The sequence below is a fragment of the Colobus angolensis genome, unplaced genomic scaffold, assembly GCF_000951035.1.
Source record: "Colobus angolensis palliatus isolate OR3802 unplaced genomic scaffold, Cang.pa_1.0 Scaffold27, whole genome shotgun sequence".
Classification (NCBI taxonomy): Eukaryota; Metazoa; Chordata; class Mammalia; order Primates; family Cercopithecidae; genus Colobus; species Colobus angolensis.
In genome coordinates, this window is record NW_012115932.1 from 11,875,457 (window position 1) to 11,895,213 (window position 19,757).

The window sequence follows — 19,757 nt, forward strand, 5'->3', positions numbered from 1 at the left end:
GGGCTGCGTTAAAAACAGTACAAATTCCTGGGACCAGGTGTTCACTTGAGTACTGTGTTAAAAACAGTACAAATTTCAGGTATTTTTGGGACACAGTCTGAAGATCACTTCTATTGAAACTTTCTCTTTTTGTTTGCTGAATTTAATCTTCTAAAGATTAGTGACACCAGGGTGTAACTGTATCATGGGAGAAATAGGATTCTATCATTCTAACAATTTATCATTTTTTGTTGTTTAATCATTTTAAACCCCAGAAACTAGAAGGAAGGGAGATGATAACTAAACGGGTTTCTTTTAGCTACGATCATCACAGACACCACAGTGCCAATGAGCGGCCTGAGAGATACATCCTGCGAGGGCTTATGCAGTGCTGAAAAGTATGCAGGTTGTTTTTTCTGTGGATGGATCTGGCCTTGCATGTGTAAATATAGACTCTTGCCTGCATGTACATATGCAAACTTGTAAATCTGTTTGGCAAACAGGCATCAACACGGCAGGAGGAGCCTATTTTAAAATTAAAAATGTTCACAGCACTATTCTTTTAGCATTCATTATTTCGGTCTTGGAAAAGGTTGTAAGTTATTTATTTAACAAAGATTTGTTGAGTTCCCCCACTGTAAGCCAGGCTCTATTTTAGGTGATAGGATACAGCATGAAAACAATAATTATTTTAAACTTTATTGAAATTCAGTTCTAACGAGGGGGACAGAAAATATGTAATATGCAAATATACATATGCATTTAATGAAGAAAAATAAGGCAGTTATGACAGGGCAGATAGTAAAAGAAATTGAAGGGGTCCAGGAAGATCTCTCCAAGAAAGTGCTATGAGAACAGAGATTGAAGGAACAACTTGTGCAGATATTTCCAGGCAGAAGGAACAGTAAGTGCAAAGACCCTAAGGCAAGAAGATGTGATATGATGGGAACAGTAAAAGGACAATATGATGGATGGAGTAAGGGAGGATGACAGCCGTGGAAGCTTCAGTGGGAGAGGTAGCCAGAGGGCAGATCATGCAGAGTTGTAGGTCATGAGAAAGACACCTGATTTTATTCTCAATGTTATTAGGAGCCTTTGTCAGGGAGAGAGGGTGCTTTGTTTGATGACATGTGACCTAAGCTGACTTTATTTTTAGAAGAAAGTGTAGAAAATGGACTAAATTGTCAAGGGAACATTTTTAGGATTTCACGAAGCGGTGCCATATGCAAGATATAATCATAGCCTTCTATGTTTCTTATAAATGAATATTAAAAATAACATTAAAGCCAATTTAAATTTCTTAATCTTCACTGTGTTGCTCTCATGTTGCTAAAACATTTCTGTTTTCAAGTTATTTATTCTGTCCACAAATATGACTGATACCCAGGCACTAATGTTTCCACTCTAGAGATAACAGGAGTAAGGAATATATACCAGTTCAAGTGTCCAGGAGTTCACATTCTGGTTGGGGATAGACACATTTAAAACAATATATATAGAGAGAGATTAATAACGCCAGGATATGACTGTATCATGGGAGAAATAAGATTCTATTTATAAATAGAATCTAAGATAGATAGATAGATAGACAGACAGACAGACAGATAGATAGATTTGTGAGTGCACAAAGTGATGGGGGCCATGTTAGAATAGATTCCCCAGGTAGGTGGTTGGAAGTTGGGTAGGAGTTAGGTAGGATGGATTAGGTGGGACAGAACAGAAAAAGCCATTTGATTCAATTGAACGGGCTTGTTAAAACAAAGTGTGTCTTTTTGTATGGCTGAAGCATGAGTGCATAGGAGCTGAGAACACTGATTAGGAACAAGGGTCCAAAAATGGGTAGTGGTTGTAGAGAGGCTGGTTCCATGTTGAAACTTAGGTCTCCCCTTTCAGGCATGGAAGGATAACCATGGATTTGTAAGCCAGAGCACACTGGCATTGTGACTTGGGAAGGAAAAGGCAGGAAGGCTAAAGGATGGGGTTGGTGGGTGAGGTTTTCAGAAATGAAATTGATGGAATTCGTTAAGCTATTGGATGGGGAAAGACAAGGGAAAAGGAGGAAGTTCCTTGGGTAACTGGGAGTAAAGGAAGTCCAGGAGGGGTGGACTTGGGCGTGTAAACGAATATAGTCTGAGTTTGGTTGTGACTTGTTCAAGATAGCTGTGAAATGTAGAAGACAAGCTGCCCAATGCAAAACGGGATGTGGGTCAGGAGCTAAGGAGTCATGAGCTAGATAGAAATGGAGCTTTGGAGACTCCAGACCCATCAGTGGTGGCTGAAGCCCTAGAAATTGGCAAGATCACTGAGGATGCGAGAACTGGAACTTGTATGTTCTCACTCATTAGTGACTCCTTACAATGCCTTTACATTCCTTTGTTTTCATTTGATTTCCTATTTTCAACACTCACTTTGGGAGAATTGTGTAAGAAATAAATTTGAAGGAGTCCTAAATCAAATTCCGAGGTTTCTCTGTCACCCTGGCTTTCTGCTGTGGATATGTTCTAGTGTTGTTATAAGGCAGCAGACTATTATTTAGTGACTTAGAGAACTCTTCAGGTGTTTGTTCAACATTTGCCAAGCTTTAAATTAAAATCTACATTTCAGGCTCCTTATGTAGCTCTGAAGAATTAATAATAAAAGCTACTCACATGGGCTGACACTTACTATGAGACACACCTTGGTTAAGTGCTTTTGCTACGTAATCCTGCATGATATTATAGGATTAGTGATGCTTTTCCTACACAGTGTTGCAATCCTCACAGTAAGCAGTTATGAGGTACCTGTACTCTTATTACCTCTGTTTTACAAATGAGGAGATGGAGGTTCTCAAAAGCAGTGTCAGGTACTTGTCGGAAATGGCACGACCGGGACTACCAAGGTCTGTCTTGTGATACAGTCCTGTCATGAACACCATGCTTACTGCCTCTTCTTCCAAAACACCATTTTAAAATGGAGCATTAAAAGAGAGCCGTTGGACAAGGAGTCCAAAGTCTTAGTTACAGAATCAAACTTCTAAGCTTTATTTTAACGTTAGCTATGTTAAATAATTCACTAATCAGATACTCATTTTCTGACATGATTGTCAGTCATATTGGGTTTGTTTGATCTCTGTGAAGGATTAAAATACTTTCAAGGTTTTATCTGGAAGCAGCCAAGATACAAATATTTGTAATGACAGCAATTCTGCCTTAGAAGCCCACTGGGAAAGCCTCCTAGCCCTCAGAGGCAAGGCAGTGTGGTGTAGTAGGTCTGATTAGAGCGTCCAAAGGGTCTAACTGGATGTAAATAAAAAATTTTTTTTAAGTCAGGCAGACTAGAGCTTGAGCCCTAATGACCCTGCTTACCAACTCCGAGCATCAGTTTTCTCATCTGTAAAATTGAGGTAATAATAGTACCCACCTCCTGGGGTTAATGTGAGGTTTAGTTGCAAGTGAAACATGTAGCATCGTAACTGACACATTGTAAGTGGTCAATAAACTAAGTAGCCCCTACCGAAGAGGTGAAGAGATAGGAAATACCTGTAGTAACATTTTGAAACCTTAGAATTGCAGCTGAGTAAAACTACAAGGTAATGAGAGGACTCATTCATTCATTCACTCATTTATTCACTAAAATCCCCCTCTGCATGTTGGGCTCGATGTGGGTACTGGGAACATAGGACAAACAAGGTACAAAATAAGACATAGACCATGGCCTCCAGCTGCTCAGACTCTAGCATTTACTTAACTCCTGCCTGAAACCCCGCTACATATTTCCTGGAAGACAAGTCATCGTTTTAAACAAGGTCTAGCAAGTCACATTTGAAGTCTTAGAAGTGGCGTGTATAAGAAAGAATCGTCAGAGAATTAATGGTCCTTCCTTAAAGTCCCCGTGGAGTGACAGACTCCTGACCCTGAGGAGGAGCTATATCCTCTTCTACACTGCCTGTTCTACCATAGGGTTCTGTGGTGTGGTTGTCACACCACAGCTCTGGCTAACACAGACACCTATTCAATCGATAGGCAAAGACGATTCCAAAGAACTAATCATGATCACATGACCTGGAGAAGGCATCTCAGAACAGGAATCAGGATTTCAAGGGAGGTGAAAATAGAACAACAAGGGTCAGAGACAGTGTAGGGTAACATGTAAGCACACAGGTTTTATCGAAAGACAGAGCTCTGGGTCTCAGTCCTCAGATAGTTGCTTAGTTTCTTCAAGCCTAATATCTCCTATCTAAAATGGAGATATTCTGCCATAAAAATGGAATGAAATAATGGCTTTTGCAGCAACTTGGATGGAACTGGAGGCCATTGTTCTAAGTGAAATAACTCAGGAACGGAAAACCAAACATCATATGTTCTCACTTATAAGTGGGAGCTAAGCTATGAGGATGCAAAGGCATAAGAATCATATAATAAACTTTGGGGACTTGGAAGGCATGGTGGAGGGGGCGAGGGATAAAAGGCTACATATCAGGTACAGTGGACACTGCTCTGATGACAGGTGCACCAAAATCTCAGAAATCACCGCTAAAGAACTTGTCCATGTAATCAGAAAACACCTGTAACCCCAAAACTATTGAAATTTTAAAAAAGAATATATCTGGATTACAGAAAGAAAAAATTAAAATTTTTAAAAAATAATAAAATAAAACGGAGATATTAAAACATTTAGTTTGTCAATAGTTGTGACAATACATTTAAGTACCTTTCAACAGTAGATATCTAGCTCTATCCATGTTCCTGCAAAGGACATGATCTCACTATTTTCATGGCTGCATAATATTCCATGGTGTATATATGCCACATTTTCTTTACCTGGGTGACAAAATAATCTGTACATCAAATGCCAGTGACACAAGTATACCTATATAACAAACCTGCACATGTACCCATGAACCCAAAATAAAAGTTTTTTTTTAAATAGTGGGTATCTAATATGTGAAAACGCTTAGCATCCTCAACCTCATCATCTCTGAGGAGGTGACAGTCATTCAGTTTCCATATTTGTTTTGCATGTTTTGCAGGTTGTTGTGGAAGATAACAACTAGATGCATATGTGAAAGGAGCAAATTATGCACATTTGTGGAATTAATTTATGTCATCATTGAATGTAATGTTCGCCCCTTCTTCACTCCAGCATAAGCTTAGTTAACTAGGATTATGCTAGGACTAGATAGAGCAGGGTAGAAGAAAAACAGCTAAAGGTTGCTCCTTGGCTACCCACGGCCACTCTGACTCTTTCCCTTTTCCTGGCAGGCACTTCCTCTTCAAGACCTCCTCGGGGAGCACTCCGTTGTTTAGCAGCTCTTCCCCAGGATACCCTTTGACCTCAGGAACGGTTTACACGCCCCCGCCCCGCCTGCTGCCCAGGAATACTTTCTCCAGGAAGGCTTTCAAGCTGAAGAAGCCCTCCAAATACTGCAGCTGGAAATGTGCCGCCCTCTCTGCCATCGCCGCGGCCCTCCTCTTGGCTATTTTGCTGGCGTATTTCATAGGTAAGTCAGGGCGGCCTTATTCAGCAACGCTGGGGGTGACAACGTGGGGGAGAGGCCATGGACTTGTGAATCTAGAGGCCCTCTGATGTCTGTACAGTTTGCTTCTTGGCTCCTGAAAGATGTGATAATGAGTGATGGATGGAGGTGATTTTTTCCCTCCTGAAATCTACTTAAATCTGATGAGTTTCTCCTTCATGTTTCTAAATGACATTCATCAGAAGGGAAATTAAACATCCTTACTATATCCTTTCTTGGAGATGAGCGGAGACTTGTCATTCCCGCAAACCTATCCCTCACTCTCGGAGTGGCCTTCTAGTTTTCTCCATCCTTGGATTTTAACCCAGGTCTGTGCTTTGAAATGTATGCAACGTTGGTTAACTTCAGCCAAAAACCGAATTGAAGAATAGTGGTTGGCATGCCTGAGAACATCTTGATTCAAGAGAAAGCCAAAGCAGCTAGCTTATTTTCAGAGCTGTGGAACAGAAACAGGACTGACAGGCTGGAGCATCCATCCAGGTCTTTATACAGAATTGAATTACCCAGACACACTTGGCCTTGCCCATATCCCTTCCACAGTCTGTCTTCTCAGCCTCAACTCTCTCCTCACCATGGGCAGCTGAATCTGAATCAGGGTCACCTCTCCTGTCAAGTGGGCTTCTGGTGACTCAGTGCATGACACATAGGTGAAGTTGCTGTAGTATCTTTCTCTGCACACCAAAGGTATTGGTTTACAGCCATAGGGTGTAGCCGCGTCACCACGGAAAGTGGCAGATGCTGAGCGCCCAGAGGCAGGGTGCCACGTGCATAAGAGCTTCTTGGGCTGCACACAAAGCCTGCTCACAGTTCCTGGCCCCAACAAAGAGCCCCAATGCTGCTGCTCTGTCAATTGAGCCTGCCAAAGGCAGATCTCCTGGCTTAGGAAGAGGCCATGGTGATGTTTGTTAAAGTTTATTTGAAACACTTGATGGTTCTGGCTTGGTTTCAGGGCAGCTATGAGAGACCTGCCCAGTTTGGCTGTGCCATGTTGCAAAGCAAACCCATAAAACACCAGCTCAATGAAGCTGACTCCAAAACAGTTCCCAACACGTATGCTGAAACTCCTCCCATTTAAGAGAAAAGAAAAGGCAGGGCCGGGCGCGGTGGCTCAAGCCTGTAATCCCAGCACTTTGGGAGGCCGAGACGGGCGGATCACAAGGTCAGGAGATCGAGACCATCCTGGCTAACACGGTGAAACCCCGTCTCTACTAAAATACAAAAAAAAAATTAGCCGGGCGTGTTGGCGGGCGCCTGTAGTCCCAGCTACTCGGGAGGCTGAGGCAGGAGAATGGCGTGAACCCGGGAGGCGGAGCTTGCAGTGAGCTGAGATCCGGCCACTGCACTCCAGCCTGGGCGGCAGAGCGAGACTCCGTCTCAAAAAAAAAAAAAAAAAAAAAAAAAAAAAAGGAAACCCTGACTGTGTTGGCCTTGCCCCTTCCCTCAGCATAAACCCTCCCTTCTCGCTCAGCATTGGGGGCTCCCACACTTTCCTTCATCCCCAGGCAGCAAGCATGGTATCTGCCAAAGAAGGAACTGGCCCCATTCTCCTAAGCTTGCCTGATGGCAAAGGGGCATGACTGTGCACCCCCACAGATCAGGGGCCCTGCCTAAGGCGGACCAATACGAACCAACAATTGACATAAATTTTTCACCTTCTTCCACACTATAGCTATGATTGTCTTAATGTGGAAAAATTAAGCATTTATATTCCTTACCAGTTGCATTTCTCAGGAATGCCCTCCCAAAGTGAGAAAACTGACCCTCCAGGGAAAGGTGCCATGTTCATATGGGGCTTTGCAAAAGTCTAGCTTGCACTCTAAACCACAGCTCTATACCGGAACAGAGGCCTGAGACCCACCCAACCCTAATTTCAAGTCATGTCTTCTTCTCACTTACCTCTTGATGAAGGATGAAGTAATGGATTGACCTGAGAAAGGCGGAAGGATATCTGTTACCCCGCTGAATAACTTGAGTAGACCCTTGTGTGTTGCTAAAGGTAGCTTTGTGTGCTTCCGCAGGTGGCTGTTCAGGGGGCTCCGTGGAAGCAAATTGAATGTGCCTTCGGGGTCTTTTCATGATTTGGCTTTGTGTCAGAAACTTCAGAAAGGGTTCATGCACTCACTTCTCAGGGTTAATGTTTTGCGGGGCCACTGAGCGCCACCAGGATCCCAGATACAGAAATTGAGGTACTGCCTGCCTCTGCCAATCGTGTCCCCAGTGCGCCTTCTACTCTACTTGCAGGAGAGAGGTAGATAGCTACTGCCTGATTTATGGGGCTTGATAGTTAAAATAGAATAGCTTTCTGTAAGGGCAATCGTATACATGGGAAACCGTACAATAAGAGTTTAATGTTTTAATCAGGTATGTAACTTGTAAATGATAGATTAGGAAATATGTTTATTTTCAGTCTGCAGGCTGCTGGAAGCTGGACCTGAGCATCTTAGCATCATTTGTTAGTTCATAATCCACCATTTCCTATTATGTATTCTTTAGGTAAGATTATGCTTTGACCCTGGAGTATCAGAAAATAGTTTATGACACAAAATGAATGATATAATAGGCCAATTTACCTTGCAGTGAGGGCAGTGAGCATGCAGCTATAGGGCTACTCTCAGCCACTCTCCAGAGGTGACTGCAGGTCTGCCAGCATAGTAAGGGGTCAGGATCTGAAGTGCTGATCTTGGCCCCAGTGACTCCTTTCTCCTTAGCCTTGGCAAACTTGTTTGCCTTCTGGGTCTTGGTTTCCTAAGTACATCATGGGAGCAGGATGATTATTTACGTGCAGAAACTCAGAAGTATGGTGAGGATTAATTAATGTGTATAAATCACTTTGAAGATGAAAAGCAGTATATTATTACTTACCAAGCTGCAGGGGCATAAACAGTGCATTGCAAACACAGAGAAAAGTGCCTTTTGGAAGAACCAATGATTGTGCCCAGCTGGAAAACAAGCCATCAGGGAAGGGCAGAAAGACAACATAAAAAACGAGGCCCTCCTGTTAAGGAGACCGGCGCTTTTAAGGGCTGAATCCATTCTGGTTCACACATGACTCTGCATTCCACTAGAACATGACAGGTCCTGAAATTGATGCATCAGCCTCAGGACCTTTATGGACAGGCAGTGGGTTCAGGCCTGCCAGGCACTGTGACAAATAAATGAAATTATCATCCTTGCATGTTCAAACCCGAAGAAAGCAGACTTTCCAGAAATGAGCGATTTGGAATAGCTCAACCCCCTGACAAGTTCTTCCATAGATCCAGGCCTGTGGGTGAGTGTAAAAGCAGAATGCCAGTCCTTGTGCAAACTAGAAGACCCAGGCCTTTACCAATTCAGCAAAGATGCCCAGTTCCTACCCACACAGCTGGGGTCAGAGAACTTTTACAATACTCTCCTCCATCAGACCCTCTCTGTGCCAAATTCTCTCAGTGTACAGACATCCTGGAATAAATTACTCTGAAAAGCTGCATAAACCACCAGGGGACCACTTTGTGCATCACTCAGGCCCTGGCACAAACAATTCCTAGGGAATCCTGGTTTAGGAAAATTTTTCTGTGAAATGCAAGAGACTTTCCTCTCAGGAAGGTGTCTTTCTTCTTTAGGCAGCTCAAGTACTTTCATTGCCTGCACCACCAGAAGTCCCTAAGTTTCTGAGTCATGTAACCAAAGTATTTTATAACCAACCTCACCTATTTTATACCAGATGTGTTGTGTTATCTTGACAGTATGCATAACAATCACTAGTTAGAACCTTCTACCTGTTTAGAACTAGAAGCATTTCCATTTGAAGCACTTTTTTTGTTTGTTTGTTTGTTTTTGAGACAGAGCCTCACTCTGTTGCCCAGGTGCCCAGGCTAGAGTGCAGTGGCGTGATCTCGGCTCACCGCAACCTCTGCCTCCCGGGTTCAGGGGATTCTCATGCCTCAGCCTCCCAAGTAGCTGAGATTACAGACCTGTACCACCACGCCCAGCTAATTTTTGTATTTTTAGTAGAGACGGGGTTTTGCCATATTGGCCAGACTGGTCTCAAACTCCTGGTCTCAAGTGGTCTACCCGCCTCGGCCTCCCAAAGTGCTAGAATTACAGCCATGAGCCACTGCACCCAGCCCATTTGAAGCACTTTTATATGACTATTCAATTTGAATCATATCCCCATAAAATCTGCATATTATGATCATTTGACAAGCACTGACACTGAGGCCCAGAGAGCCTAAAGTCTCCTGGCTAGGTAGGTAGTTGCAGGGCAAGCACTAGGCCCTTGGTCTCTTGATGTCTCATCGAAGGTCTTTCTCTTCACTCCTTTCTCCTCAAGAGTGCAGTTAACCAGTTTCTCACATACTGTATGAAACTGAAATAAATGGTCCCGTTAGTAGCATTAACTCACCTTATCTAGTTCTGCCCTCTTTAGCAAGGTAGAGTAATTGGTTCCTCCTTCCTGAATCATCTTCTAACACAGTGGGTAGAAGCTATTATAGAATATAGAATATTGAATCTCCTCAGTATTATAATTGGTCCTCATATTTCTGCTTTCCAGTTGTCTTATGTTATAGAGGTCAGCAAACGTTTTCTGCAAAAAGTTGGAGACTAAATATTTTTGGTTCGTGTTCTACTTAGCGACAACTGTTTAACTCTGCTGTTGTGTGTTAAAAACAGCCATAGACAGTGTGTAAACAAACAGGCGTGGCTGTGCAGCCACAAAACTTTAATTATGCCCCCTGGTTTTTGACTTTTAAGTACTTCTATGTGTTATGAAATATTATTTTCTTTTAAAAAAATTTCAGCCATTTAGAATGTAAACCCATTGTTTAGGTTATGTGCCATACAAAAACAGGTGGCAGCCTGGATTTGGTCCACAGACCATAGTTTGTCAACCCTTGTTTGATTACGTTACAGCTTATTTCCTAAGAATACCTTTCAGGGTGTCACATCTCTATTACAAAAAATTGCTTTCCAACTGTCTTTAAGAGTCCAACCATATGTCCACTGTCAATGAAGCAGGTGACTGACATTTTCTGATACTGCAACTCCATTTCATAATGAGTAATTGCATCTGACTTTCTGGCCCAAACCAAAAAGTAGAAAAAGCAAGTCTCTTTTCTCTTTAAATACTTTCTACAGGATAAATTTTTCCAAGGAAAATTTTAGGAATTTTAGGACACTTCATCCTGAAAGCATAGCTTTTAACTACACTGCTTGAAACAGTGCTCCAATTCATAGATAGAGTGGAATTGCCTGGCCATTTTGCCTAGTACTCATTTGTCCTCAATCTTTGATTATCCCAGGTTCCTCTGGAAAATTATCACGTGTTTTTAGAAGTTACTCAGTTTCTGATGCCTTCACTGTTGAGATTTTCCAACAGATTGTAATAGTGCTGTGTCATGGAATGACATCATTGCTTTCTTGTCCTAGCTTAACATTGGAATAGATCTAGTTTCCTTAAAAGGCATCAAAGTTCTTGTGGGGCTACCCCACATCAAGGAAGAAAGATGCCTCTCCTGTGTGACTCTGTTGTTTAACTCCAGATAATCTTAGAAATTCTAAGGCGAGAGTCAACACAAGGGTTCGGCGTGACATGGGACTCAGACTGTCACCCCTGAGCTAAAACAATACACAACATACGCTGAGCTTCTGCCAAAGACACTTCATGGAGTTGGGAAGGGAAGGCAGGAGAGAGAAAGATAAGAGCATTTATGTCATCCTAAATTAGTTCTTAGCTCTTCAGATCTCTGCCAAACTAAAATACATATATATATATTAGAAAGTCACCTTGTCTTTTTTCACTACAGTAATTCCTGCCAAATATGAAATACTATGTTTGAAGTTAGCTGCTCAACACTCTGTCTTCTGCCACTCTGACTTTGATCTGGAAAGAACACGGGCCATCAACATGTCAGGATGTTAAAAGTGTGGTAATTTGGGGTGCTTTCAGTTTCTTTTGAAAACAATGAGAGATTATTTTCTATGGAAACTAAAAGCCTACCATGTGTTTAAAGTTGCTACACTTGAAAATTGATATGTTGAGACTCACGCTGATGAATCTTGCGTTCTCTGCTGCTATTTTGTGTATTCTCATCTCACTGAACAGAGCAGGTTTGGAGAAAACATAAAGAAAATGACAGAAAATGATGAGAATGGTACACTTGCCTGGCATCTTTTGTGGGGGCGCAGACTAGGAAAAATGTCAGCCCTCTCATTCCAACTCACTGCTCTTTGACTATCTGGAGCGATGGAAAACCTCATCCTCCTGTATGAATTCCAAGTTGTGTACTTACCTCCCACATCTAAAGGGCAAAATGCTAATGATTAAATCTGAACAGTCCAGCAAATAACATTTCCACCCAACTCCCAGGGCCCAGATGGTCAAACTGAGAAAAAGAGAGCTGCCCACAAGTAAGTCAGGAGACCCAGTTATATTATCTATGCCAGTATTAGTAGCAGACTTCTTATCTAATAGATATGCTAATGTGCTCTTAACCTGATAATAAAGTCCTGTCAGTGCTTACACACTGGTGAGTCTTTGGCAGGGGGACTGCCATTTCATAACTGCACATCTGATTTCAGAGGGCCTGTCAATTTATGGAAAGAAAATTACATCATTCATTAACTAGGCCTCCATCACCTAGTGGCCATGTGGCAATATTTGTACCTCGTGTTTGACATTCAGAAAAAATGAATCCCTCTGCTTCAGAAGAGGATGTGACCTCTTTAAAAACATATTTGTGCAATCTGGGGGACTTGAAGTGCTTCAGGAGGGTCAGCAGCTGTGGGGAGATGCCTTTGCTTTCCTCTCCGAGATTCCCATGAGAAATCAGGACGGTTGGCCAACGCAGGGCTGTCCCTCATTTGCCCATTTACCCTCATGGGCAGATGCTGGCGATGAAAGCCAGGAAGCAGATTTTGGTCCTGACTTTGTAGAACATCGTAATACAGAACCAGAGAGGAGTGATAGGTGCCACAACCCTGCACACCTCAAGGGCGCCAAGGAAACGATAGTGGATCTACCAGTCCAGGACTTCATGCCTCCACAGAGTATACATTGAGTAAATGAATATGGAGAGTTCTCCACCTACTATCCCTGAATCACCATTCAAGCCTTGCCCCGGACTTTCTGTCTGTAACGATGATCTCTCTAGCAGTCATCCATCCAGAAGCAGTAATAGGATGCCAGAACATCAGTGTTGACTTCTTCGCACACCCTACTTATTGACTGGATTCCTTTGGGTGGTGGCCAAGCCAACAGGTCCTTCAGTTTCCACAGCGTGCTTTTAAATTCTCCATTTCTGAAGTCTTTTCTTGGTTCATTTATTTGTGCTTGGGGTTTCCTGATTGAGGATTCTGAGCACAACTTGTAATGGACTACAAATTACTGTTATTTCATTCTGTGTTTCACCTGGAACACAACTTCAGGTTCTTGCTTTGCCTTGGTAATTAGACAAGAAGCAGCTTGATGTCATAGAAAGCACATATATGGACTTTGGTGTCAGAGAGGGCTGTGTTTGAAGTCTGGCCTGTATACATAAAGTCCATGTAACAATGGGCTTGCTGTTTAAAATCTCTGCACCTTAGTTTCCTCATCAGAAAAATGGGGAGAATTCCTACTTTGTAAAGATGCCTCAAGCGTTCACTGAAATGGTAGATGCATGCAACTCTTCTTCAAATCCAGTATGTCATCAATTATGAGAAATGCCCTCATTGTGCATCCTAAGGGGGAAAGAGGTTGTCAATTAAACCATGCCATGATTTCTTAGCATTTGTAATTTTTATTTTATATATTTGGAAAGAGATAGGCATAGGCATTCTAGATTGATGTAACAACCATGTGCATAGGTAGGTCACAAAGGCCCTGTAATACAACACCAATTATAAGGTGCATTCTGATCCCAGACTTGGGGAAGTATTTTAAAACTTCTGAATCTTATAGTCAATGGAACATGGCAGCTATGGTGATTGTTGTACTAGCCACTGCACACCTATGCCAGGTCCAATGAGAAGAGTATGCCCAAAATAGTGACTTGCACTGCCCAGCACTTCGTAGGCAACAGTACATATTTGTTGAACTAATGAATGCTGATTAGGGTTACATCTGAGTTGTACCAGTTGTGGAAGATATTTTCCAAATACCCAGAATCCCCGATCCCTAGCTTCACTGTTCCCCTATGTAAGGGAAGGTTTTCGGTTTCTTGATGTCGTAATTGCCTCTGTTCCCAAATTGCACTTCTGAGTTAGAAAGCACTTAGGCAAAGGAATGGTTAGGGGGCCGTGTAAGCACCACATTTAAGCCCTTTAGTAGGAATCTGTGATTCCCTGAAATCAAGAGAATTGGCTGAGAGAAACTGGGAAGTGTTTGTGTCTGGCATGAGGCCATTGTTTGGCACTCATATTACAAAAGTGTAGCAGAATTTAGTTGGAGTTCAAGGTGAAGAAGCAAATAATGGCATAAATCTAAAAGTCTGTTGGCTGTTTCTCTGTAAATGAGGATGTACTAAGAAAAGAAAGCAATCGCTACAAGGCACCAAGTAGAGAAAAGAACTATTATATGGTAAATTAGGTCTGTGTACACAACCCACACAGAATCTTTTGTGCTCTGAAATGCCTTGCTTAGCTACATAGCCTCATACAACAGAAACCTAACCCAAAGCAAACTTCTAAAACATACATGTTTCTCTTAAGGTCACCTAAAACCAGACTTTTTTGTGTCCTCCATTGAAAATTCTTTTATAGAAAATTCATGTTTTTATTATTAAGAATAGACACGCAGAATTTTTGCCTGAACCCTTCTTTTATCAAACAAGTCATTTATTAAATTGATGTCTCATAATAAGATTCTCTGCATTCAGAGAGCAAATAGTCCATCAACTGTATTAACACATTTAACATTACCATAAAAAAGAAGATAATGCATTGCATGTTCGCTAATTTCGCTTTTTATGTCATCAGCCTGCTGGCATTAATAAGTAAATATCACACTGTATCAGAAAATATAACAGCACTAAGCTACATGATGGTAAGAAGAGTTTTGCTAAAGAAAATATTATCCTCCCTTCTTGGAAAGAGAGAAAAATTATTAGATACATAATATATGTCATCTTTCAAAGGCTTTTTTTTTTTCGTTTGTTTCTAAAAACCAAAGCTATGGATGTGAAGAAAGGAGAAGCTTTGCCTCCAACCTGTACATCTCTTTCGTCATGACTTTCTTTGCAGTTGTTAGGGAAGGCCCTTCCCTTGGGATGGGTTTTCAGTTGAGTTAGGTCATTTGTGTGGAGATTTGTGCAAACATGTTGGGCTCTCCCCTAGGGACTCTGTCTTTACAGAAGAAGGGCATATTACCTTGCTTTTGCCTTTGCAGTCATGATGCAGTTCTCTCAGTTTGCTTACTTATATTATACCATGAGCATTTTAAAGTCACGTTAATGAAGTTTAGATTAGACTTGCTTATATTCCACAGGGAAAGGTCAGTGGCAGTGTGTCAAATGCATTCTGTTCTTCAGGCCATGATAAACAAGATGACATCTTTCAAGGAAGTTCAGTGTGCCTTTGAATTAGATGCATCTTTGAAACTGGTTTCAAGGCTGCCTTATGCACCAAATTTTACAAACATAGACTTCTGGGACATTAGCTAAATTTAGAGTAGTGTGTTTAAACTTTCTTTTAGTAACAAGATTTGTAGACTTCCTGAATCCCAACAGAATTGTGAGTTAAGGCTCTTTTTCCCATGAAGAAAATACTTGTTACTCTGTATGTTACTTTTATGTTAATTAATTTACAATTTATTAAATGTACTTGAATAGGTTCATGTATATTCATTCAATGCTTTTCCATTGGGCAAGAAATTTCACTTTGGCATGTGATTGGCTGGTCGTATTATGTGCTGAAATCTGCAGGCCAGCCTTAATATCCAGGACATTTTTACTTGAAATTTTTTTCCTGGACCCAGATCCCAAAAAAGCAGCAAATGAAACAGTACAGTTACCAGGAAAGTTTAAAAAGCCTGGGGTAAGTTATGTTTTGCATGAGCATCTCCTGTCCTGGTGTTAATCAGGCATACACAGTAGTGATAGAAGGCATCTGAGTTTCATTTTCCCGGGACCGTCAGGGGAACAGAAGCTTTTATACTAAAAAGCTTTTTATTACCTGATTGGTATAAATCAATGATCAGCTATCCTTTTTGTTTCCTGGATATGTAGAGAGGTCTAACCAATGTGCAGTAAGAAATTGAGGACGTTTGTGTCTATTTTTATCCAGTCTGTTTTAATCAAATGATGACATTTTCTTTTCCGGAGTTTAAATTTATAAAGTTTTTAAGAAAAAAAAAAAACACACACACACACGAAAAAGCTGGCATAACAGTGAAGAGTCAAGAGCCAAGGAAAGAGGAATTAATACCAAAAAGGGTGGTATGAAATTAAGTCAAGAAGAAAGAAAAACGCATAAGATGCTGAGAATAGAGTAATTAGAACCATTAACTAGCAAGGGAAACCAGGAAATGCCATACATCAATCGGGATAAAATATGGAACAATTAAAGGACAAAAATAGGAGGGGAAAATGGCACCCAGTGTACCAAATTACAAATATCTTCCGCACAATTTCTTGAACCTATAAGTCCAACCAAAGCAATCGTTGTGAATTGCTTGGAGGTGCTGTTTCGCCACCTCATCTTACATCATTAAACTTTTGGTCCCCTCATGAACTACTTAGATAAACAACAGTGGGCAGCTCAACATTTATCCAAATAAACCAGAAAGCTACCACGATGAAGGAAATTGAGTTTATAGACACAGCAGACTCTTGCCTAATAGACGAGAGTAATGTGTCTAATGTTGAACATCAATCTATATTTCAAGTATAGTATGAAGGAGGGCCTCGAGAAACAACTTATGCTACAAAATCACTTTGCACTAGAGGTGGTTTATCTTCTGTTGTGTCTAATTGATCTCCATGTAATTCAACTACAACCCTTGCTACTGAAAATGATGTAAGAGATGGAAAGACTGAACATGACTGTTGGTTCTCCAGAGAGCATAGCAAGTTGGGGGTTCCAAATCGCCTTTGTCTTCAAGTGTGTTGTCGTTGGAATGATCCTTGAAGCCAGAGAGCAAGTCTATTTTTTAATCAAGCGAGGGCATTCTTGAACGTCTTCTTTTCAATCCTGATTTTTAAAAAAATCTACATGAGGGAGGAGAATTATTTTATACCAGACCCTTCCCCTGCCTTACTTTGCTTAACTTCATAGTGTGAAGAAAGATCCAGTAGTGATATTTGAGATTACCCTGCAATGTTATTTCCCAGTCAAATTCTATGGATTTATGAACTGCCCGCACGTAGGAGAGTCTCTTAATCCCAGTGGGACAGGGTCTGGTCTAGACCAGGACATAGATATGCCAAGGCCATGGCTAATGGTAGTGGGGACTTAGGAGTGGAGCAGTGAAAGAGAAGGGAAGGGAGGTCAGCCCCCATTTGGGATGCGCGCGTGCACACACACACACCCCACTATCCCCACTGACCCTGCTTCAGAAGTGCCAGTCAGAAACCTCTTTTAATATGTGCACATCTTAATAAAATATTTGGAGGGGTGGATGTGGTTTGACTTTCAGGAAACCAACTTCTAGTCCTGATTCCAAAGATTTAATCTTTCACAATGTTTTCATTTGCACAGATATGGATGCCACTGTTTCTTTTTCCTCCTCTCCCCTCCCCTATATGCTCTGCCTTTAAATAGCCTTAGGGGAAGTCCGGATTTATCCTGCTCTGTCGGGGTTAATTTTTTTTAAGTCATATAACCTTTTTAAGTCATATACATAAACAATAATAAAGTTAATTTCATTTTAGGCTTTTAAAAAATTTACCAGTCTGTGGATCTGTGATTTTTTCTGACTCTTGTCCCCATCCCCTCATCCCCACCTCCACCCTCGCTTCCTTGGGTGGAAGGTCATTGGTTGAAGATGCTGCCTAAGATCTCATGGACCTGGTCCTGTCTGGGAGAAAATGTCTGTATTTCTTTTCTGGGGATGTGAGTGCTGATTGCATGGTGTTTTATTCTTTTCTTCAAAACTGTCAGGAATTAAGCTTTTCAGAAAGGTCACTTGACCCATGGTAATATTCATATTGTAGTGAAACACCAATGACTTGTTTTAATGTCAGAGGCAAATAGGAGAGTGGATACAAGGAAATGATCTGTGAGTAAATGCATCTTGAAGGAAGAAAAAGAGCTGTCTGTCGTGTTTGTGTGACTAAGGGATTTCTTAAACAAGCTGTGTACCCCACCCAGGGAGAATGCAGTCAAAACATGAAGAAAAAAAAGATACAGAGATCACACGAAAGCCAAGTCTGAACTCTTATAATTGCATGTCTGAATACCTTGCTAATTTTGCCCACGCCCTTTATAATTCTTACTTCATAACATGCTACCACTGCCTCACCCCTCACCAAAAACTTTCCTGTACCTGTGTCTCCCACAATTCCACAAAACAACAAAACCAAAAAACCGGCTGATTGAGAAGATACCCAGATTGGACAAAAGTGGCTCTTGGCTTGTTATCATGCCCTTCAAAAGTCACTTACTAGGACGGTTATGCAATAGGATTTTGTTAGAAGAGCTGGTCTGGAATCTCTCTTGGTAGAAATGTAGAGAGAGACCCCCAACATGAAAAGTAACCAGGTGTGAATTGCAGAAACATAGAAAGAATTATTTGTCTTGTATAGATAATGGTGTCAAGTGCTGCCTAATTTGTCATTCACCTGATAGGCCAAGTGGGGTGCAGACCCTAATGGCAAAAAGTGTTTTTTGTGCAGAGGGGAAAATAAGTACCATAAGAAAAAGCAAGCATGCACAAGACAGTAAAGATAGGAGAAGCATTCCCTTGCGTCACTGTGGTATATATGGTATATATTCCTGGGAATATAAAAAGAGGAGGCCAAATGCATAGCTAGAGAGAATTATAGTTTCCATTGGCTTCTATAGAACAAGGGAAAACCACATGCCCATCACTGGCTTCGGGAACAAACAGAAGTTCAAGCTTTGTGGGAAGTTAGGAAAATCCTCTCACTTAGATTAAGCCAGTTCTTATGTTTCCACTGGATGATGAGGCTACAGTTTTAGCCCATCTGTTCACAGCCCTGTCCCCAGCATCCTAAGAGACTCTATCCATTTATCTTTAAAAGCCAAAGAAAAGAGCATGTTGTGAGAGGGAGGAATAAAGCTGGTAGCCCAGAAAAGATTACCGTAAAGCTGAATGGGAAGACTTAACATCCCTACTCTTAACCACGTGACTCTGGAAGGGTCCTGAGGTTCTAGCACGGGAGGGTTGTCATGCGGTCTTGACGGAAGGTTTTCCACATGTGCATATAGATTCTCCATGTAGAAAAGAATTTTGATTTGGTGCTTTAATGCCTTTGAATGCGCATTGAGAATAACACTGACACGCTTTCACCATAGCCTTGGAATCCTAAAATAAATAATAGAAAAAGTGTGATTTAAAATATAATTCCAAATACTAACTGGGGCCCGCTGCCTAGATGAGTAATAAGCTTCAATAAATGTGTGACAGGCACAAGGCTCTTCAGTATGAAGAGTAGTGAGGCCTCAGAAATAGAAATAGGTTTTTCATTACATGAGGGATTATGTTCAGCCTGACTGTGGAGCCTGTTCACGGAGCCACAGCTGCATCTTCTGCCTGCGGTCGTATTAACCAGTAATAGTAAAACAGCGACGTGCTGCCCGAAACAGCGATTTATTTTAGAGAAGAGAGAAAGGTCGCTTTCTCCTGCTTAAGTCAGGATTACCATTGTTTACTACATACTTTCCCTTAAACTTCTATCTGTCCGTGCTAATGAGCTGCAATTTCAGCTGGGTTCCACCTGGGTGCCTGCCAGGGATGAAGAAATCAGGATAGTTTGGGATCGTGGTTATGGCTGTTTTATCTTTACTCACCTCTGCTCATCAACAGGCCCAAGCATATTTCTTTTGAAGATTGTATGAAGTTCTGTTTTTTAATTTCAAGCTCACTCAGCTATCTGAGTTTTTCCCAATTCAGGAACTCACAAATCACCACGTGTACTCCAGGCCTTCCTTTTTCTTTCTTTCTTTTTTTTTTTTTTTCTTGTTTTGAGATGTAGTCTCACTCTGTCACCCAGGCTGGAGTGCAGCAGCATGATCTCGGCTCACTGCAACAACACCTCTGCCTCCCGGGTTCAAGTGATTCTCCTGCCTCAGCCTCCCGAGTAGCTGGGATTACAGGCGCCTGCCACCTTGCCCAACTAATTTTTGT

General features: G+C 41.5%; 1 protein-coding gene across 4 annotated transcripts in view; it reads left to right on the forward strand.

Moving 5' to 3' along the window:
* Positions 1–19,757, forward strand: part of TENM2 (teneurin transmembrane protein 2) — a 984,758-nt gene that overhangs the window by 703,344 nt on the left and 261,657 nt on the right. For all 4 annotated transcript variants that reach the window (XM_011947738.1, XM_011947740.1, XM_011947741.1 and 1 more), the window contains one exon: positions 5,220–5,458. In XM_011947738.1, the coding sequence (XP_011803128.1) occupies positions 5,220–5,458 (239 nt within the window). The remainder of the gene's footprint in view (positions 1–5,219; positions 5,459–19,757) is intronic.